General features: G+C 45.4%; 1 protein-coding gene across 1 annotated transcript in view; it reads right to left on the bottom strand.

Annotated features, from left to right (window-relative positions):
- The window catches only part of LOC135552979 (golgin subfamily A member 6-like protein 24), a 104,585-nt gene that overhangs the window by 7,094 nt on the left and 79,030 nt on the right, over positions 1–18,461 (bottom strand). The window contains exons 7-14 of the mRNA XM_064984983.1: positions 14,600–14,746; positions 13,505–13,597; positions 10,445–10,507; positions 9,044–9,328; positions 6,943–7,101; positions 6,771–6,863; positions 6,484–6,639; positions 4,057–4,224 (exon numbers count right to left, since the gene is read on the bottom strand). Of these exons, the coding sequence (XP_064841055.1) occupies positions 4,057–4,224; positions 6,484–6,639; positions 6,771–6,863; positions 6,943–7,101; positions 9,044–9,328; positions 10,445–10,507; positions 13,505–13,597; positions 14,600–14,746 (1,164 nt within the window). The remainder of the gene's footprint in view (positions 1–4,056; positions 4,225–6,483; positions 6,640–6,770; positions 6,864–6,942; positions 7,102–9,043; positions 9,329–10,444; positions 10,508–13,504; positions 13,598–14,599; positions 14,747–18,461) is intronic.

Raw genomic sequence — 18,461 nt, 5'->3', positions numbered from 1 at the left:
TGTCTCCCAGGAATGGAGGGAGGGAGGAAGTGAGAGGATGGATTGAGGCAGTCTGTGACATAACAAGCTGTGTAGACATACACAAATATGGAGGTAAAAGATACATGCAGAGAAAAGAGGACAGATGAAGAGGATAAATATAATAATACTAGGACAGATATAGGGAGGGGGACTGATGTGGAGAGAGAGGGGGGAGCTCTAATCCATAATACAGCCAGCCTGCCAGTCTGCCTGGCCTGCTGCATACATTACTGCATCAATCAGTGCTAAGCTGCAGTGTAATCTTCTAACTCCCTATTTCTCTCCCAACCTCATCACACAGACAACACCCCATGGCTATTTTTGATGAGATTCAGTGCTAGAGAGAGGGAGAGAGAGGTGGTGAGGGAAGGGGGGAAGGGTGTTTATAGAGCAGCCTCTCTCTCTCCCTCCCTCTCTCTAGCAGCTCAACCACTGATTAATTTCCAACTAGATCGCTTGGCTAGCAGTATTATTAGCATAACATTTCCATGGATCAGGACCTGCAATGAAACCCTTTCATCAAGTCACTTGTCGAACATAACATTTCGAATCTCATTTTGTTTCTAATATAATTTTCTTACTGGGTGTGTGTGGAAGGCAGCGGGAGCTGGGAAAATGGAGAGTGGGGGAGGTGGGGGTGGAGGGTTGTTATGCAGAAGATAAACGTTTTCATCAATCAAAATTAAAAGAGCTCTGGGTTGGGAAGGAGACGTTGGTGTTAACCATGGCGTCTGTAGCCGCTTCGACACACCCAAGGTGCGTGCTCTCAGGGCTGTCTGTCTGTCTGTCTGTCTGCCTGCCTGCCTGCCTGCCTGTCTGTCTGCCTGTCTGTCTGTCTGTCTGTCTGTCTGTCTGTCGAGTGTACAGAGGCTGAACACTCAGCTAAAGACAAAAGAGCAGTCTGACTATCTTATCTTGTGACTGAGGCAGAACAGAACACCAAACTTGGTCGATCACACAGGTCCACAAACTCAAAAAACGCCTTTCACATCACAACAATGTGACAGCACATGCAATAAATAACGATAAATCTAACCGTGATTACAAAATGGTCAAAGCTGTCACTATTACAAACCCCAGCCCTAGTCCCAGACTGTACCAGTAATTAGGAAAAATAACATAGCAGGGGGGAGGAGGAGGAATGGGGATTTCTTTTGGATAAGGATACAGAATCAATGCAATTTCATCAATCTTAGCTAATTAAAATAAATCTATATTGTGAAACAATCAAGGTGCATAAACAAGATTCAAAGAAATGAAGGAACTGTGCCAAGAGGCTGCCTACTTCTAATTAAATGATACTAATTGGAATTCCACGGCTGTGCTGTGCTGTGTTTGTTGATGCCGTGGAGAGAAAGAGAGAGGGATGGCTGACTGCCCACTCCTTTGTCTCTGCTGCTTCTCCTCAACAGCACACATTACTGCACACAACACAGCCACACCATGGGCTCTCTCTCATAGTTTGTGTCTGTCTTTGTGATTGTCTCCACCCACTTCCAGGTGTCACCCGTTTTCCCCATTAGTCCCTGGCTACTTATTCCGGTGTTCCCTGTTTGTCTGTTGCCAGTTCGTCTTGTCAAGTCAACCAGGGTGTTTTTCCGTGCTCCTGCTTTTCTTTTCTCCCTTTAGCTAGTCCTCCCGGTTTTGACCCTTGCCTGCCTTGACTCTGAACCCACCTGCCTGACCATACTGCCCACCCTGACCTTGAGCCTGCCTGCCACTCTGTACCTCCTGGACTCTGACCTTGTTTATGATCTTTTGCCTGTCCACGACAACTCTCTTGCTTGTCCCTTGTATTATAATAAATATCAGAGACTCAAACTATCTGCGTCCCGTGTCTGCATTTGGGTCTCGCCCTGTGCCCTTATAGACCTCTATAAATATTGGGAGAGTGACATTTCTTGTTGTTTTGGCTCTGTACTCCAGCACTTATGGATTTGCATCCATATCGGGTGAACTGTTTAGAAATTACTCTTTTTGGACATAGTCCCCCCAATTTAGGGGACCAAAAGTATTATCTGCGTTAAAGTAGTATTTGGTCCCAAAGTAAACAAAGATTACATCAAGCTTGTGACTCTACAAACTGCATTCCTTTAAAACCGGGGAGTTTTGGTAAAGTTACCTCCATTTTACAACCCTATATGGGGATGAGAGGGTTAGACATATTGTAATAGGAGGGATGAGAGGGTTAAACATGCTGTAATAGGAGGGATGAGAGGGTTAGACATACTGTAATAGGAGGGATGAGAGGGTTAGACATACTGTAATAGGAGGGATGAGAGGGTTAGACATACTGTAATAGGAGGGATGAGAGGGTTAGACATACTGTTATAGGAGGGATGAGAGGGTTAGACATACTGTAATAGGAGGGATGAGAGGGTTAGACATACTGTTATAGGAGGGATGAGAGGGTTAGACATACTGTAATAGGAGGGATGAGAGGGTTAGACATACTGTAATAGGAGGGATGAGAGGGTTAGACATACTGTAATAGGAGGGATGAGAGGGTTAGACATACTGTAATAGGAGGGATGAGAGGGTTAGACATACTGTAATAGGAGGGATGAGAGGGTTAGACATACTGTAATAGGAGGGATGAGAGGGTTAGACATACTGTAATAGGAGGGATGAGAGGGTTAGACATACTGTAATAGGAGGGATGAGAGGGTTAGACATACTGTAATAGGATATAGATTATGATGGTTATACATATTGTATAGTTATATAGATATGTGTGAATACATAGTGTATATTATATAGATTATGGTGTAGAAACATGTGAGTGACAAGTGATATAGATTATGGTGTGTGTATACATATTGTATAATTATATAGATTATAGTGTGTGTATACATATTGTATAGTTTATATAGATTATAGTGTGTGTATACATATTGTATAATTATATAGATTATGGTGTGTGTATACATATTGTATAGTTATATAGATTATGGTGTGTGTATACATATTGTATAGTTATATAGATTATGGTGTGTGTATACATATTGTATAGTTTATATAGATTATAGTGTGTGTATACATATTGTATAGTTTATATAGATTATAGTGTGTGTATACATATTGTATAATTATATAGATTATGGTGTGTGTATACATATTGTATAGTTATATAGATTATGGTGTGTGTATACATATTGTATAGTTTATATAGATTATGGTGTGTGTATACATATTGTATAGTTATATAGATTATGGTGTGTGTATACATATTGTATAGTTATATAGATTATAGTGTGTGCATACATATTGTATAATTATATAGATTATGGTGTGTGTATACATATTGTATAATTATATAGATTATGGTGTGTGTATACATATTATATAGTTATATAGATTATAGTGTGTATACATATTGTATAGTTATATAGATTATGGTGTGTGTATTAATATTGTATAGTTATATAGATTATGGTGTGTGTATACATATTGTATAGTTATATAGATTATGGTGTGTGTATACATATTGTATAGTTATATAGATTATGGTGTGTGTATACATATTGTATAGTGTATACAGATTATGGTGTGTGTATTAATATTGTATAGTTATATAGATTATGGTGTGTGTATTAATATTGTATAGTTATATAGATTATAGTGTGTGTATAGATATTGTATAGTGTATATAGATTATGGTGTGTGTATACATATTGTATAGTTATATAGATTATGGTGTGTGTATACATATTGTATAGTGTATATAGATTATGGTGTGTGTATACATATTGTATAGTTATATAGATTATGGTGTGTGTATACATATTGTATAGTGTATATAGATTATGGTGTGTGTATACATATTGTATAGTTATATAGATTATGGTGTGTGTATACATATTGTATAGTGTATACAGATTATGGTGTGTGTATTAATATTGTATAGTTTATGCAGCTATATAATAGGCCTGGCACCAAGCCCATCTATCTGAAGATCATCATTCCAGTAGCTACTGTAAACAGTGTTGAATAGTCTCACTAAGGATGTGGTATGATGTGTGTGTGTAAGCTGACCTGTGTGAGCAGGCTGTCCCTCTCCTGCTGTAGCTGGCCAGTTGTCTGTAGTTGTGCCTCCATGTCCTCCTCTCTCTGACTCAGGCTGCCCTGGAGACAGCTCACCTCCTTCTGCAGCCTCTGCACCTCCTCTCCAAGGGCCTGCTCCTGCTGAGCCTGCACTGACAGCTACACACACACACACACACACACACACACACACACACACACACACACACACACACACACACACACACACACACACACACACACACACACACACACACACACACACACACACACACACACACACAATATACATATAATTTAATGTTTAGTGACACATTACCCCTTATCAGGAAACAATTGCTCCATGTGTGGACGCAAGTGTGAAATTGAACAAAATCCCAGTCCATATAATTAAAGAAAACAGTGCTGTGAGCAGACAAGAAGAGAAGGCAGGGGAGCATGGAGACAACCAGAGACAAAACCACTGTGTTCTCCTCTATTCTGCTTGTAGTCAGACCTGTAGAGCTTGTTGTCTGGAGAAGTGGAATCAGATTCCCTGTAATATATGTGGATATATGTGGTTTCCCCCCTGGGGCGGCAGGTAGCCTAGTGGTCACAGCGTTGGACTAGTAACCGAAAGGTTGCAAGATTAAATCCCCGAGCTGACAAGGTAAAAATCTGTCGTTCTGCCCCTGAACAAGGCAGTTAACCCACCGTTCCTAGGCCGTCATTGAAAATAAGAATATGATCTTAACTGACTTGCCTTGTTAAATAAAGGTTAAATAAAAACACCACCCACTCCAGCAGCAAGTTTCGAGTGAGTGATAAACTCCTCTCCCCTCCCATCCCCACCTCTCAACCCGACCCATTCCATCTCTCTCTCTCAGTCCCTCTCTTCACCCGTCTGTTCAGTTTAAATGACATCTCCCGTGAGTCTCAGGAAACGCCACGTAAAGCAATTACTAACAGGCCTGATGTGCCCCCTTCCCTTTATGTAGGGGGGGGGGGCATGTGCCCTTCAGCAAAAAATGAATTTTCCAATTGCAGTTAGTTCTGCCATGAATAAATAAACAAATGAATATTTGAGAGGGCAACATAAATAAATAACATCACAAACATTTCACTGGCACTCATAAGTATTCTGCAGATAACTTGGGCTGCATGCTAATGATAAAAACAGTAGATGTAGCAGGTTCCCAATGCATTATTCACCACTCTCCTCCAACCCAAAATTAAATAAATAAAAATCTTTCAAGGAAGTCAAAACATCCTCTCAGCATTGAAGTGACAGGCCTGTCCCATTTATAACACAAGGACATTCTGGGAAACAAATATCTGACCAGTCAGAGAGAGAGAGGAATAAATAAACCAGCACAACACAGCGTACGGCCATTGACATGTCCTCTACAAGTTCTCCATCAGGAAGAAAACTCTGAAATAACACAGAAGGTTCATGGGACACAGTCAGGTGTCTTTTCTAAGTCCCAAGGTACAGGGCTGGCTGGACACTAACAAGGTCACCATGTCCTTGAGCTTTCTCCTCAGGGAGACACGGGGGGGGGGTCTGTGCTGAACTAGCCCCTCTATAAACCGGCAGCACTTGGACTCGTCTTCGATGGCTGTAGAGACTGCATTAGGCAGGTCTGTACAACCCCATCCATGTTGACTAATTAAAAAGGGATGCGTTAGATCTCAGGCCTCACCCCATCCTGAGCTGATTTCAGGTGTTCCTGGGCGGTGCTCAGTTCTGTGGTCAGTCTCAGCACTGTCTCAACCCTGTTGGTCACCTGAGCACAACCACACACCTTGGTCAGTCCCTACTTCCACACACTGCCTTTACCTGTCAGTATGTATGGTTCTTCTTCTGCTGTGAAGACTTAAAACAACACTCCTGTCACGACTTCTGCCGAAGTCGATTCCTCTCTTTGTTCGGGTGGTGTTCGGCATTCGACGTCGCTGGTCTTCATTTTCCATTTGATTTGTCTCATTTTCCCACACACCTGGTTCTCATTTCTCTCATGTCTTTGTGTGGTATTTTTTACGTTTTCATGTATGCGCACGTTAGGCTGGTTGCGCGAATTTCGTGTTTGTTTGTGCAGTGTGCTTTTGGTTCGCCAAATAAAAGGCTCCAGTTTGCTACCAAATATCTGCTCTCCTACACCTGACTTCCTACAGCCCTTCACGCATACCCTGACAACTACACTATATCGACACATTCTTAACAATGACCTTGGTAAAGACATTTTGTATTTCACATCCATTATGAAACATGAAACATCCTGATCCAAGTTAAATAAAGGTTCAATTAAAAAAAGTTTAAAAAAGGCCATGACATTTCTGATTGCCTGTTTGTGAGCTGACCAGCTAAGGGGCATTACAACGAGGGTTGGTTGGATGAGGGAGAGGAGACAGATGGAGGAGAGATGTTAAGGCCAGTACCTCATGCTGTGCAGCCTTGTGTTTCTCATTGAGCAGGTCCAGGTCATGGCTCAGGTCCTGGTTCTCTGTCACCTGAAAGGCCAGTCTGTCCCTCTGTTCCCCCACCTCACGCAGCTCCTCCCTCAGCCTGCCCACCCCAGCCTCCTCCTGGACGAGCTACACACAGACAGAGAAATAGTATGGGTCTAACAGAAAATAGGCTAATAACAGAGGTACAGTATATGGATAAACCTACAGACCATTTTAAAATATTATGTACGAGTGACTTTCTATCAAGGTTCAAGTACCTGGGCATAGCAGGTGGTATACTGCTGCTGTAGTTGGACCAGATCAGCTCTGATCTCAGCCAGTCTCTCCTCTGTCTCCACACACTGGCTATCCTGCGACAAGTGTCATTCCATTGTCATAAACATGCCAATACATGGCTCTTAATGGGTCAAATGAAACTCCTTTTCTTACCTGCTTCTCCCTCTCTCTTTTACATGACCTCAGCTCGGCAGCAACTTGCTGCAGTGCATCTTGGGAGGAGAGCAGCTGTTGGCGGAGAACGCGGGCATCTTCTTCATGGTCCTGCAGCTTCACTCTGAGAGCCACGACCATCTCTTCCTTCTGGGCAAGCTGCGGGACAGGAGGGAACGAAACACACTGAAGAACACATCAAGGACAGGATAGAGAACAGGCTGATTGTACAGTAATAGCTATGTGGAAAGCACTTTCCTGTTCAAATCACAGGCATTATTTGCAATCAGCAAGAAGCAAAAAGGTTCAAATCAAACGTTTATTTACTGTTGTTCTCTATGTTCCGTCTTACTGGGATACAGGAAAACAATGACAAAGAGCGTGATGGTTTTAGTTCCATCCTATAGACACACATAATAACACATAAATAGGTAATAGCCCTACGAACCATTTAATGGTGGCAACACTCACAATTGTACATTAGAAAAGAACACAATATATATATAGACATTCTGTCCAGTTAGTTTCCCATTTGGACAAAAAACATGTCCTAGATAAGCAAGACGATGTTTCCTGTTTTAGGGAAATGGGTTTGTCTGCTAGCTCCATCCCTCCATTCCACTGCAAATTGGAGAATAAGAGTTTATCCAGAACCATTTCTGCTGCTGTTATTGAGCTTCTGTGAAATTGTTGTGGATTACACATAATTATTGATAAAGCAGCTTTCTCTCTCTGTTTTTGTTGCCCAAATCTGTTAAAATATGATGAGACTCCACATTGGTACCCGAATAATGAAAACACACGGCTATAGTGATAGTGTTATTTTGTCGTGAGTAATCATACGCATGAGAGACAGAGAGAGGCTGACTGGGATGAGGCAATTAACAACAACACTGATACCGGAAACATGTGGAATGGGTGAGTGGGCTGGGGAGGAGAGGGCTGGTTGTCGATTGGGGTATCTAAAGAGTGGCTGAGGATTTCAACACACACACACACACACACACACACACACACACACACACACACACACACACACACACACACACACACACACACACACACACACACACACACACACACACAGAGACAGACAGACAGACAGACAGACAGACCAGACAGACAGACACAGGAGAATGAGCAGACAGACAGACCAGACAGACAGACACAGGAGAATGAGTAGACAGACAGACAGACACAGGAGAATGAGCAGACAGACAGACAGACACAGGAGAATGAGCAGACAGACAGACAGACAGAGGAGAATGGGCAGACAGACCAGACAGACACAGGAGAATGAGTAGACAGACAGACAGACACAGGAGAATGAGCAGACAGACAGACAGACACAGGAGAATGAGCAGACAGACAGACAGACAGACAGACACAGGAGAATGAGCAGACAGAGAGCCACAAGGTCAGTCTGAGGTTCACCACACATGCTTTCACAGAGGGGGGGGTCTGAAACAGAGGAGCCTTATTTCCACATAGAACATTCTGATTGTGAGAGGGTTATGGCTGAGTGATTTTCAGTTTACCGACAGGAGTTATTTCTAACAGTCGTAGTTAACTGGGTTATAATGTCCTTTTTAACACAATAAACAATCAAATGACAAGAAAGAAACACATCAGTAAAAAAATAGCAAACATCCTTTCTCTCTGTGAGGCTAATTTTCCACAGAGCCGATTAAGGAGCGTCATTAACCTGCCTGCTAAGCACAACATTGTAATTAAAACCAAGGGGGTCATATGCATTTAACACGGCCATGCACTTGAAAGCGAGGAGTGAAAAAAAAAATGAATTTCCTGTACATGTTTGCAGATTGCAACCTAATGTGGAGCTCAGTTTAATTAGACCCCAGTGACCTGATGTGATGGAGCCTGACCGGGTCCTCACTACACCCACACTGCAGCCACACCACCGTCACCAACCCTGCTCCCTCCCTCCGACCCCCACAGCTCCTAGAACCATGCCACCTCCCCCTCCTCCCCAGGCCCAGACTCCCTTCCACCTCTCCCCTCTTCTTCCTACCTGTCCCTCGACCCCCCCCCCCACACCCTCAACCCTGCTCCCTGTACCTCCCCAGTCCCAGCCACTCACCCTGCCCTGTAGGCTGTCCAGGCTGTGCTGCAGCTCCTGCATCTGGGCCCCCAGACTGTAGGTCTTCTCCTCCTGTAGTCTCAGGCCTCTGAGGGCCGTGTCCCTGGCCCTCTGCACCTCCTCAAGCCCAGCCTCCCTTAGCCTAAGTCCCTCTGAAGCAGCATGGTAGCGGTCCCTCCACTCCCAGAGCTCCCTGTCACGCTGGGCACTCTCCTCCCAGAGCTCCCGACCCACCACGTCAGCCTGGCTCTGCAGCCACACAGCCTGCACATCGCTCTCCCTCACCTGCACATAGACACACAGTCACAGTCAGTTATATCCTCAAATAGACATCTTCAGTCATTCATATCAGTCAGGAGACATCTAGAAACGCAACTCACACACACTAAGAACATACACATTAACGGTCAAGGACATAGTACAGACACTCATGTAAACACGCTCGTCATCACGGTGTCTGCTGTGGCAAAGAGCAGACTGTCCCTCCTGTCACAGCTAGTTCCCAGGATGTTAAAACAACAAATCCACAGCAGCCCCAGTGAGTTTCCACTAAAACCCACTGAAAGAGCAGGACTATTCTTTATGAACTGACAAACTCACACAGTAACAGGATCAGCACATAAAAGTCCATGCGAATGAAACAAACGAGTGTTAGCGGGGTGTGAATAAACACTGTGGCGCGCACCTCTACAGACCCTTCTATCAATCAACCTGTCTGCACTTTGTTTTGAGAGTAATCTTGTCCAACCACCAGAGAAGCACTCAGCAGTTAGTGGAGCTGGGCTGTGCTTTGAAGGCCGTGGTTTATTGCGGTCCCAGAGCACAGTGAGGCCGCGCTGTAAAAACACGCAGGCCCAGCGCTCAACACTCGTCCGGGGTTACTCACCCTCACACAGGGATCTAGCGCAGACCTGCAGACCACCTAAAACGCCCGTCTGACCCTTTTCTATTTCTCTCTTGTTCCCTCTCTTCCTCCGTCTACAGATTATCACCCTCTGTCCCAGGTCTTCCCTCTGCTCTGTCCCACTTTCACCCTCTATTGACTGGGACAGGGCTTGTCTGAGCCCTCATTAGTGTGGGCTGCCAAGGCCATGCCCAGTAGACATGTGCATACACGCAGACACACACACACACCACACCAATCACCGTGAACGCTCCTGACCCACTCTTTGGCCTTTAAGGGCCGACCAAAAGCCTCATTACACGTCGGCTCCCACTGCTTAAGAGGCAAATGTGAAGTTGAAGGGTTGAAAGCAGGCGTTAGAAGATGCCTACGCTGTGTCAGTCAGTCAGGCACCTCACAACACAGCAGCGTGAGAGGAGAGGCCTTGTTAAGCAGCATTGTGTGTCATCCTGTTCGGGGTAGCACAAAGTTGTCAGCCAGAGCCCAGAGCCACAGACCTTGTCCTTGAGCTGATGCTGCTCATCTCTCAGCCTCTTCAGCTCCTCTTCTCTACCACAAAGCTGAGGAGAAACACACACAACATGTTAAGTACACAGAGGGTGAAGAGATAGAGTGTGAGGTTACACAGAAGGGCTGTTATAACAAAGCAGCCATTTTATATCAATATAAAGTCAGTTCTGAGTAACAATTAAGTACCTTACTGTATTAGTTTTCCAATAAAATGGTCAAATAAAAAGATTTATCAAGCAAGAATTTTGCTGGGACTGTCTGGGAGTGATGTCGCTCTTGCTGCGGGTGATTCCCTGATCCACCTCTACGCAGACTACACCATTCTGTATACATCTGGCCCTTCTTTGGACACTGTGTTAACAAACCTCCAAACGAGCTTCAATGCCATACAACACTCCTTCCGTGGCCTCCAACTGCACTTAAACGCTAGTAAAACTAAATGCATGCTTTTCAACCGTTCGCTGCCTGCACCCGTTGTCACCAAAGCCCCATACACCACCCACTACTGCGACTTGTATGCTCTCGTTGGCTGGCCCTAGCTACATATTCGTCGTGAGACCCACTGGCTCCAGGTCATCTATAAGTCTTCGCTATCTCAGCTCAGTGGTCACGATAACAACACCCACTCGTAGCACGTGCTCCAGCAGGTATACAGTGGGGCAAAAAAATATTTAGTCAGCCACCAATTGTGCAAGTTCTCCCACTTAAAAAGATGAGGTCCACTTCAATAATTTGCAAATAAATTCATTAAAAATCCTACAATGTGATTTTCTGGATTTTTTCCCCTCATTTTGTGTCATAGTTGAAGTGTACCTATGATGAAAATTACAGGCCTCTCTCATCTTTTTAAGTAGGAGAACTTGCACAATTGGTGGCTGACTAAATACTTTTTTGCCCCACTGTATCTCACCGGACATCCCCAAAGCCAACATCTTCTTTGGCCGCCTTTCCTTCCAGTTGTCTGCTGCCAATGACTGGAACGAATTGCAAAAATCGCTGAAGCTGGAGACTTATATTTCCCTCACTAACTTTAAACATCAGCTATCTGAGCAGCTAACCGATTGCTGCAGCTGTACATAACCCATCTGTAAATAGCCCACCCAATCTACCTACCTCATCCCCGTATTGTTTTATTTATTTTTCTGCTCTTTTGCGCACCAGCATTTCTACTTGCACATCATCATCTGCACATCTATCACTCCAGTGTTAATTTGCTAAATTGTAATTACTTCGCTATTATGGCCTATTTATTAACTTACCTCCTCACGCCATTTGCATACATGGTATATAGACTTGATGTTTTTCTATTGTGTTATTGACTGTACGCTTGTTTATTCCATGTGTAACTCTGTGTTGTTGTTTGTGTCACATTGCTTTGTTTTATCTTGGCCAGTTCGCAGTTGTAAATGAGAACAGGTTCTCAACTAGCTAACCTGGTTAAATAAAGGTAAAGAAAAGAAAAGTGGTCTGAGTGGGGAGGGGGAACTGAGAACTTGCTGTTATTGGCAGAGAGGTTTGAAACTCCTTGTCATTGGCCTAACTAATTTACTGCCTAGTGATGTCTACAGGAAAGCCAAAACTTCACCCAAGCAAAACCTGCTGATTAGAAGGTATTGTGTAGATTGTTATTTCCTGAATCTGATTGGAAATACAATGATCACATTTACAGAGTTTTTCCACACATGTACAGTGTTCTTTCATCAGCTGTTGCACAATATGTTACAAAAAGACAGAATTTTGACTGTACTGGGACTTTAATAGCGTTCACATTCTCAATAGTGCTAAGTCTCCTGACATTCAACAACAGGTCCAGTCCAGATGAATAACTAATGCTGCTATCTAGTCCTACTGAGTGGTTGGACCCCCCCTCTCAACCCTCACTAGACCTGGAGTGAGAAGCATCTGAATCCTTAATAAGACAAAGTGCCTCTCCTTTCTTTCCTTGACCTCTTCAGAAATACCTCTTTAAATATTAAGAGAGAACAGCAAAAACTTACAGCAGGAGTAAAAAGTGCTGAAATATTGGTGCTGTGGCTGGGCAGTTTGGGAGAGGTAATGCAGGGGAGAGGGATGGCGGGGGTGAGGGAGGGCGAGGCAGGGTGGGAGTGAGGGAGGGCAGGAGCAAGGGATGGACGGTGCGAGGGTGTGTGTGGAGGAGAAGAGGGGGAAGCGACAGCGATATAGACCTCCCAGGACAGGAGAGGCTGACGCAGGTACCTCAGGCCCCTGGGCTTTATTAACAGTGGCCCCTGGCAGGGAGGTGACATTCAGCTGTACTGGAACTCTGGCAGTTAGGGAAATGAAGCCGAACTGAGTGGAGGCCTTAGAGAGCGCTTTACGGTAAACAGCAGCTATTGAGCAAGGAAAGACTTGCCTGATGGAAAATAAATCTTCAGAAACTTCTTAAGTGATAGTTCAATCTGAGTGTGAACATCTTGAGAGTCGGAGGGCAGAGAATGGCACATGAACCCAGTCTGGGTGGGATTGCTCTTATAGAGGTGACCTCTCTTCTTCCAGATCCAAGGAGGATGACATCACTCTTGACCTCTTCTCTCGCAACACAAATACCCTGTATCTGAATGCAACATTCCTCCCCCAGGGACACAGAGATGTAATATCCCCCCCCTCCTTGGGATGAAAAGAGGCTTTAACCCACGCCTTGAAGGTAGCAGAGTTGCGCCTCATCTTAAAGCAGATGTCTTTTTTTCCTCAATAGCTCAGGGTCGGCAGTGTCAAGGCACGCAGCCCCACAGCAGTTCCAGTCTTTTGTGGAGCCTCTCTTTGAGCTCAATGAAAGGAAGGGATGTGCAGTCCAGCCAGGCAGTATGAAGAATGAGCAGTTGATGGTACTGGACTGTACACATGTGTGTGTGTATATGAGTAGGGTTACTGTTTTTCATTGAGCAAAGGAAGGTTGTTATAGACAGTGTGTGTGTAATGTCACATGCACAAGTACAGTGAAATGCCTTTCTCGTAAGCTCTCTCTGTGTGTGTGTGTGTGTGTGTGTGTGTTACTGATGCTGTCAATAGACAGAACACTCAATTACCTTTTTTCGCATCTCCTGTCTCTCATTCTTCAGTCTGTCCACCTCCCTCTGCAGCTCACCAAACAGCTCTTCCTTCTGCTGCTGTTCCTGCCTCTGCTCAAAACACACAAATGCCCACACACACACGCACACACCCGGAGGGCAGAGGTGAGGCACACAAGGGAGAGGGAAGTGTCTGTTTTTAAAGGTGTCAGCGGAGACATTTGCATTATGCATATCACACCTCTGAAATGATCCATTAGCAGGTTAGAGCGTGAGAGCTGCTAAATCAGCTGACAGGACACTACGCCAGCACAGACAATATCCTCTACTTTCACTGCCAAATGAGAGGGAGTGTTTGTCCCTACGGAGCAGAGACAGAGAGGGTCGCTGGTCCAGAGAGAAGTCCCTGTAGGACCAGACACCCTCTGCTGTCCCCAGAGAAAGAAAGAGAAGCAAGCGAGACAGACAGAGAGAGAGAGAGAGAGAGAGAGAAAGGGAGGGACATGGAGAGAAAGAGAACACTCAGCCTCTCCTCAACACCCCCTTGCACATCCAGACACTGATTTATAATTTTAATATCTCTAATTTCCACAGCAGCGGCCGCTTTCCAAATGTCATTTTCCAATTTATGTCAAACCGTGTGACCATTTTTCTTAATACGGCTTATGACAAGCCTGGTCGCCAGGCAGATATGCAATTCAGATTGAGTGTTTTACAGGCGCGGGAGCCATCAGGCTGGGGTGTTTGTGTGTTTATCTTTATCAGTGCCCATTCAATATTTTTGAGGGGGGAGACCGAGAGCGCCATACACAAGGGAAAATGTGGTTTTATGGGGATGGCTGCAGGGAACAAAATAATAATTCTGTCATAAATCGAATAATTACAGTTACCATAATGAGAATTATGATGGTGGTAATGATAATGTATTAAAATATGTATTAACACTAAGAGCCTGAAATGGAACGTGGGATGGCTTCACGGTCATTATATGAATATTTATGCTAATTAAAACAGGGCCTCCCCTTTTATGTACCACTATATCTCAGTGCTAATCGTCTGAGTGGAACACAATGGGGATCGCTGCGGAGGGGCAGGATGCAGTTCGGGGCTCACCCTGAGGATGGCGCTGTGGAGCTCCTCTCTGGCATGGCCCAGCTGGCCCTGCAGGGCAGATGTCTCTCTCTCCCACTCCATCTCTCGTCCATGTAGCTCAGCCAATGACCTCTGAAGCCTCTGCACCTCAGCACTCCTGTCCTGCAGCTAGAGGGCATAGAAAGGAGAATAATGTCAAACACACACACACACACACACACACACACACACACACACACACACACACACACACACACACACACACACACACACACACACACACACACACACACACACACACACACACACACACACACTTTTGCTCAAGAGAGGTAAGGTATGGTCGCACATCCTGGTCGAAACCACAACCAACAGCATCCTGCTAAACTAAAGGCTTGACAACAAGCAGCTCATCAGACTAGAGAACATCATCAGACTAGAGAACATGTTGGGTAGTTCCTCACAAGACTCTTCATTTGGCTATAAAACTCCATACGATCCATATGTTTGAGAGGATGTTGGCACTGAGTTCCAGCTCTTTCTGTGGGTGTTGGCTGGCTCTGTGATGTAGCTGTGACTCTCCATTCAACTGGCTGCTGACAGGCCTGAGAGACCTGAGAGCCGGGCAGGCTGGCCTACGGCAGGCCCTAATAGCCCATAATGATCACTGGGAACTTCAATGAGGAATTCATTCCTGGCTGTCCATGGCTGTACACTACAGTGCGGTCTGGTATGACATAGCGAGTCTCACCCCACTGCTCCTCCCTCCGCCAACCGCCTATTGACTCGCCAGCGCATGTTCGCCACCCTCAAAAAATGGGTAAAAATAACAGGAACAAGTTGTCGGAAATGAAATTTCAATTCATCCAGTCCCTTTATACACTGGTGCGGGTAGCCTGCCGTCGAGAGGGAGGGATCAATAGTGTTTAGACAGCAGAGCAGATTTTCTAAGCGCCGGATCAATAGGAAAGAGAGAGGGGAAAATACCCGGCTTTTCTTTGGGTGTTGTAGTAAATACGAACAAATCAGTGGCCTTAGGCTAAATGGATTGACCAGCTGTTTCCAACTTCTGTGCTGTAAATAAAGATCTATTCTGGAGTCTCTGACGGAGGCCCAAAGCCACCAATAGCACTAGGCTGCCTCAGACACACACCTGACAGTACAAGGGGAGCAGGGGACATATGGACATGGGGGTAGTGGGGGATCTATAGAGAGGATTCAAGGCCAGGGGGCCTGGAGCAACTAGGACTAATAAAATGCTGCTAGAAGAGCGACCCTCCGTAGGACAGGTGAAACAAAAGGGTTCCCAGAGCTAATCAGACGGGCCAGTGAAAATCATGGAGGGCGATATACACTGCTCAAAAAAATAAAGGGAACACTAAAATAACACATCCTAGATCTGAATGAATGAAATATTCTTATTAAATACTTTTTTCTTTACATAGTTGAATGTGCTGACAACAAAATCACACAAAAATAATCAATGGAAATCAAATTTATCAACCCATGGAGGTCTGGATTTGGATTTACACTCAAAATTAAAGTGGAAAACCACACTACAGGCTGATCCAACTTTGATGTAATGTCCTTAAAACAAGTCAAAATGAGGCTCAGTAGTGTGTGTGGCCTCCACGTGCCTGTATGACCTCCCTACAACACCTGGGCATGATCCTGATGAGGTGGCGGATGGTCTCCTGAGGGATGCCCTCCCAGACCTGGACAAAAGCATCCGCCAACTCCTAGACAGTCTGTGGTGCAACGTGGCGTTGGTGGATGGAGTGAGACATGATGTTCCAGATGTGCCCAATTGGATTCAGGTCTGGGGAACGGGCGGGCTAGTCCATAGCATCAATGCCTTCCTCTTGCAGGAACTGCTGACACACTCCAGCCACATGAGGTCTAGCATTGTCTTGCATTAGGAGGAACCCAGGGCCAACCGCACCAGTATATGGTCTCACAAGGAGTCTGAGGATCTCATCTCGGTACCTAATGGCAGTCAGGCCACCTCTGGCGAGCACATGGAGGGCTGTGCGGCCCCCCCAAAGAAATGCCACACCACACAATGTCTGACCCACCTCCAAACCAGTCATGCTGGAGGATGTTGCAGGCAGCAAAACATTCTCCACGGCGTCTCCAGACTGTCACGTCTGTCACATGTGCTCAGTGTGAACCTGCTTTCATCTGTGAAGAGCACAGGGCGCCAGTGGCGAATTTGCCAATCTTGGTGTTCTCTGGAAAATGCCAAACGTCCTGCACGGTGTTGGGCTGTAAGCACAACCCCCACCTGTGGACGTCAGGCCCTCATACCACCCTCATGGAGTCTGTTCCTGACCGTTTGAGCAGACACATGCACATTTGTGGCCTCCTGGAGCTCATTTTGCAGGGCTCTGGCAGTGCTCCTCCTGCTCCTCCTTGCACAAAGGCGGAGGTAGCAGTCCTGCTGCTGGGTTGTTGCCCTCCTACGTCCTCCTCCACGTCTCCTGATGTACTGGCCTGTCTCCTGGTAGCGCCTCCATCTTGCACAAAGGCGGAGGTAGCAGTCCTGCTGCTGGGTTGTTGTCCTCCTACATCCTCCTCCACGTCTCCTGATGTACTGGCCTGTCTCCTGGTAGCGCCTCCATGCTCTGGACACAACGCTGACAGACACAGCAAACCTTCTTGCCACATCTCACATTGATGTGCCATCCTGGATGAGCTGCACTTCCTGAGCCACTTGTGTGGGTTGTAGACTCCGTCTCATGCTACCACTAGAGTGAAAGCACCGCCAGCATTCAAAAGTGACCAAAACATCAGCCAGGAAGCATAGGAACTGAGAAGTGGTCTGTGGTCACCACCTGCAGAACCACTCCTTTATTGGGGGTGTCTTGCTAATTGCCTATAATTTCCACCTGTTATCTATTCCATTTGCACAACAGCATGTGAAATGTATTGTCAATCAGTGTTGCTTCCTAAGTGGACAGTTTGATTTCACAGAAGTGTGATTGACATGGAGTTACATTGTGTTGTTTTAGTGTTCCCTTGATTTTTTTAAGTAGTGTATTTTGATGATGTGTATTTTAGTATGTCTGTGACCTTATATACTGAAAACTCTGAAAATGCCACAACAAAGAGATGGATGTTTTTCAGCTTTTCGTAAGAGAAGAATCAGATAAATAAACTTGATTCACGATAGGTCACAAAAGATGACTTTTTGGCTAACTTAAAAATAGTCATTAGGTGAACAGTCGTTTGACATTGTGGAGTGTGGCAGGTCAGATATGTCAGCCAGAGTACTGGGCTAATCAGAGTTGAGCATCCTGACAGGATGACTGATCACATGGTGTGCTCCCCTCACCTCTAGACTTATTAAAGAAAAACCCCACCTGCCAACCTCGCCTAGACCCACACCACTCATTGGTCAACCGCCCTAGAAAATGTTACATTCATCACCAAGTCCTCAGCCCAAACAAAACACACATTGGACCATCAAACAATAAAAGAACCCCTGGTCATTCCTGATTGCCTACAAATACAGTGAAACGACACATTCAAAGAGAACGAGCGTGTTAAAGGATGGCTGTTGACTCTAGCTGCAGGAGGGGGAGGGGGGCGAAGGAGTGGGGGCTGAGGAATGATTGGCTTGGCTGTGCTTGGACACTTAATACAGGGGTTGACTAAACCCCCCTCATGGTCTCCTCCCTGGAGGGGGTGCTGCTGATGGAAGAGGGTTACAGCAACAGAGGCATACTGGTACCTCTGTGCTGCTGGTCTGGTCCAGCGGTCCATCCATTACTGGAACACACACTCACTAAGTGATTTATAATTGCCCTCATTCTGCCACTCTGTCAGGGAGAATGCCGGTGACATGAAAGGGCTCCGCTCTGCATATCAGCTGACAGACAAC

This window comes from Oncorhynchus masou, chromosome 2 (genome assembly GCF_036934945.1).
Source record: "Oncorhynchus masou masou isolate Uvic2021 chromosome 2, UVic_Omas_1.1, whole genome shotgun sequence".
Classification (NCBI taxonomy): domain Eukaryota; kingdom Metazoa; phylum Chordata; class Actinopteri; order Salmoniformes; family Salmonidae; genus Oncorhynchus; species Oncorhynchus masou.
Note: the sequence above shows the minus strand (reverse complement) of the source record. Positions and strands in the feature narration are given on the sequence as shown.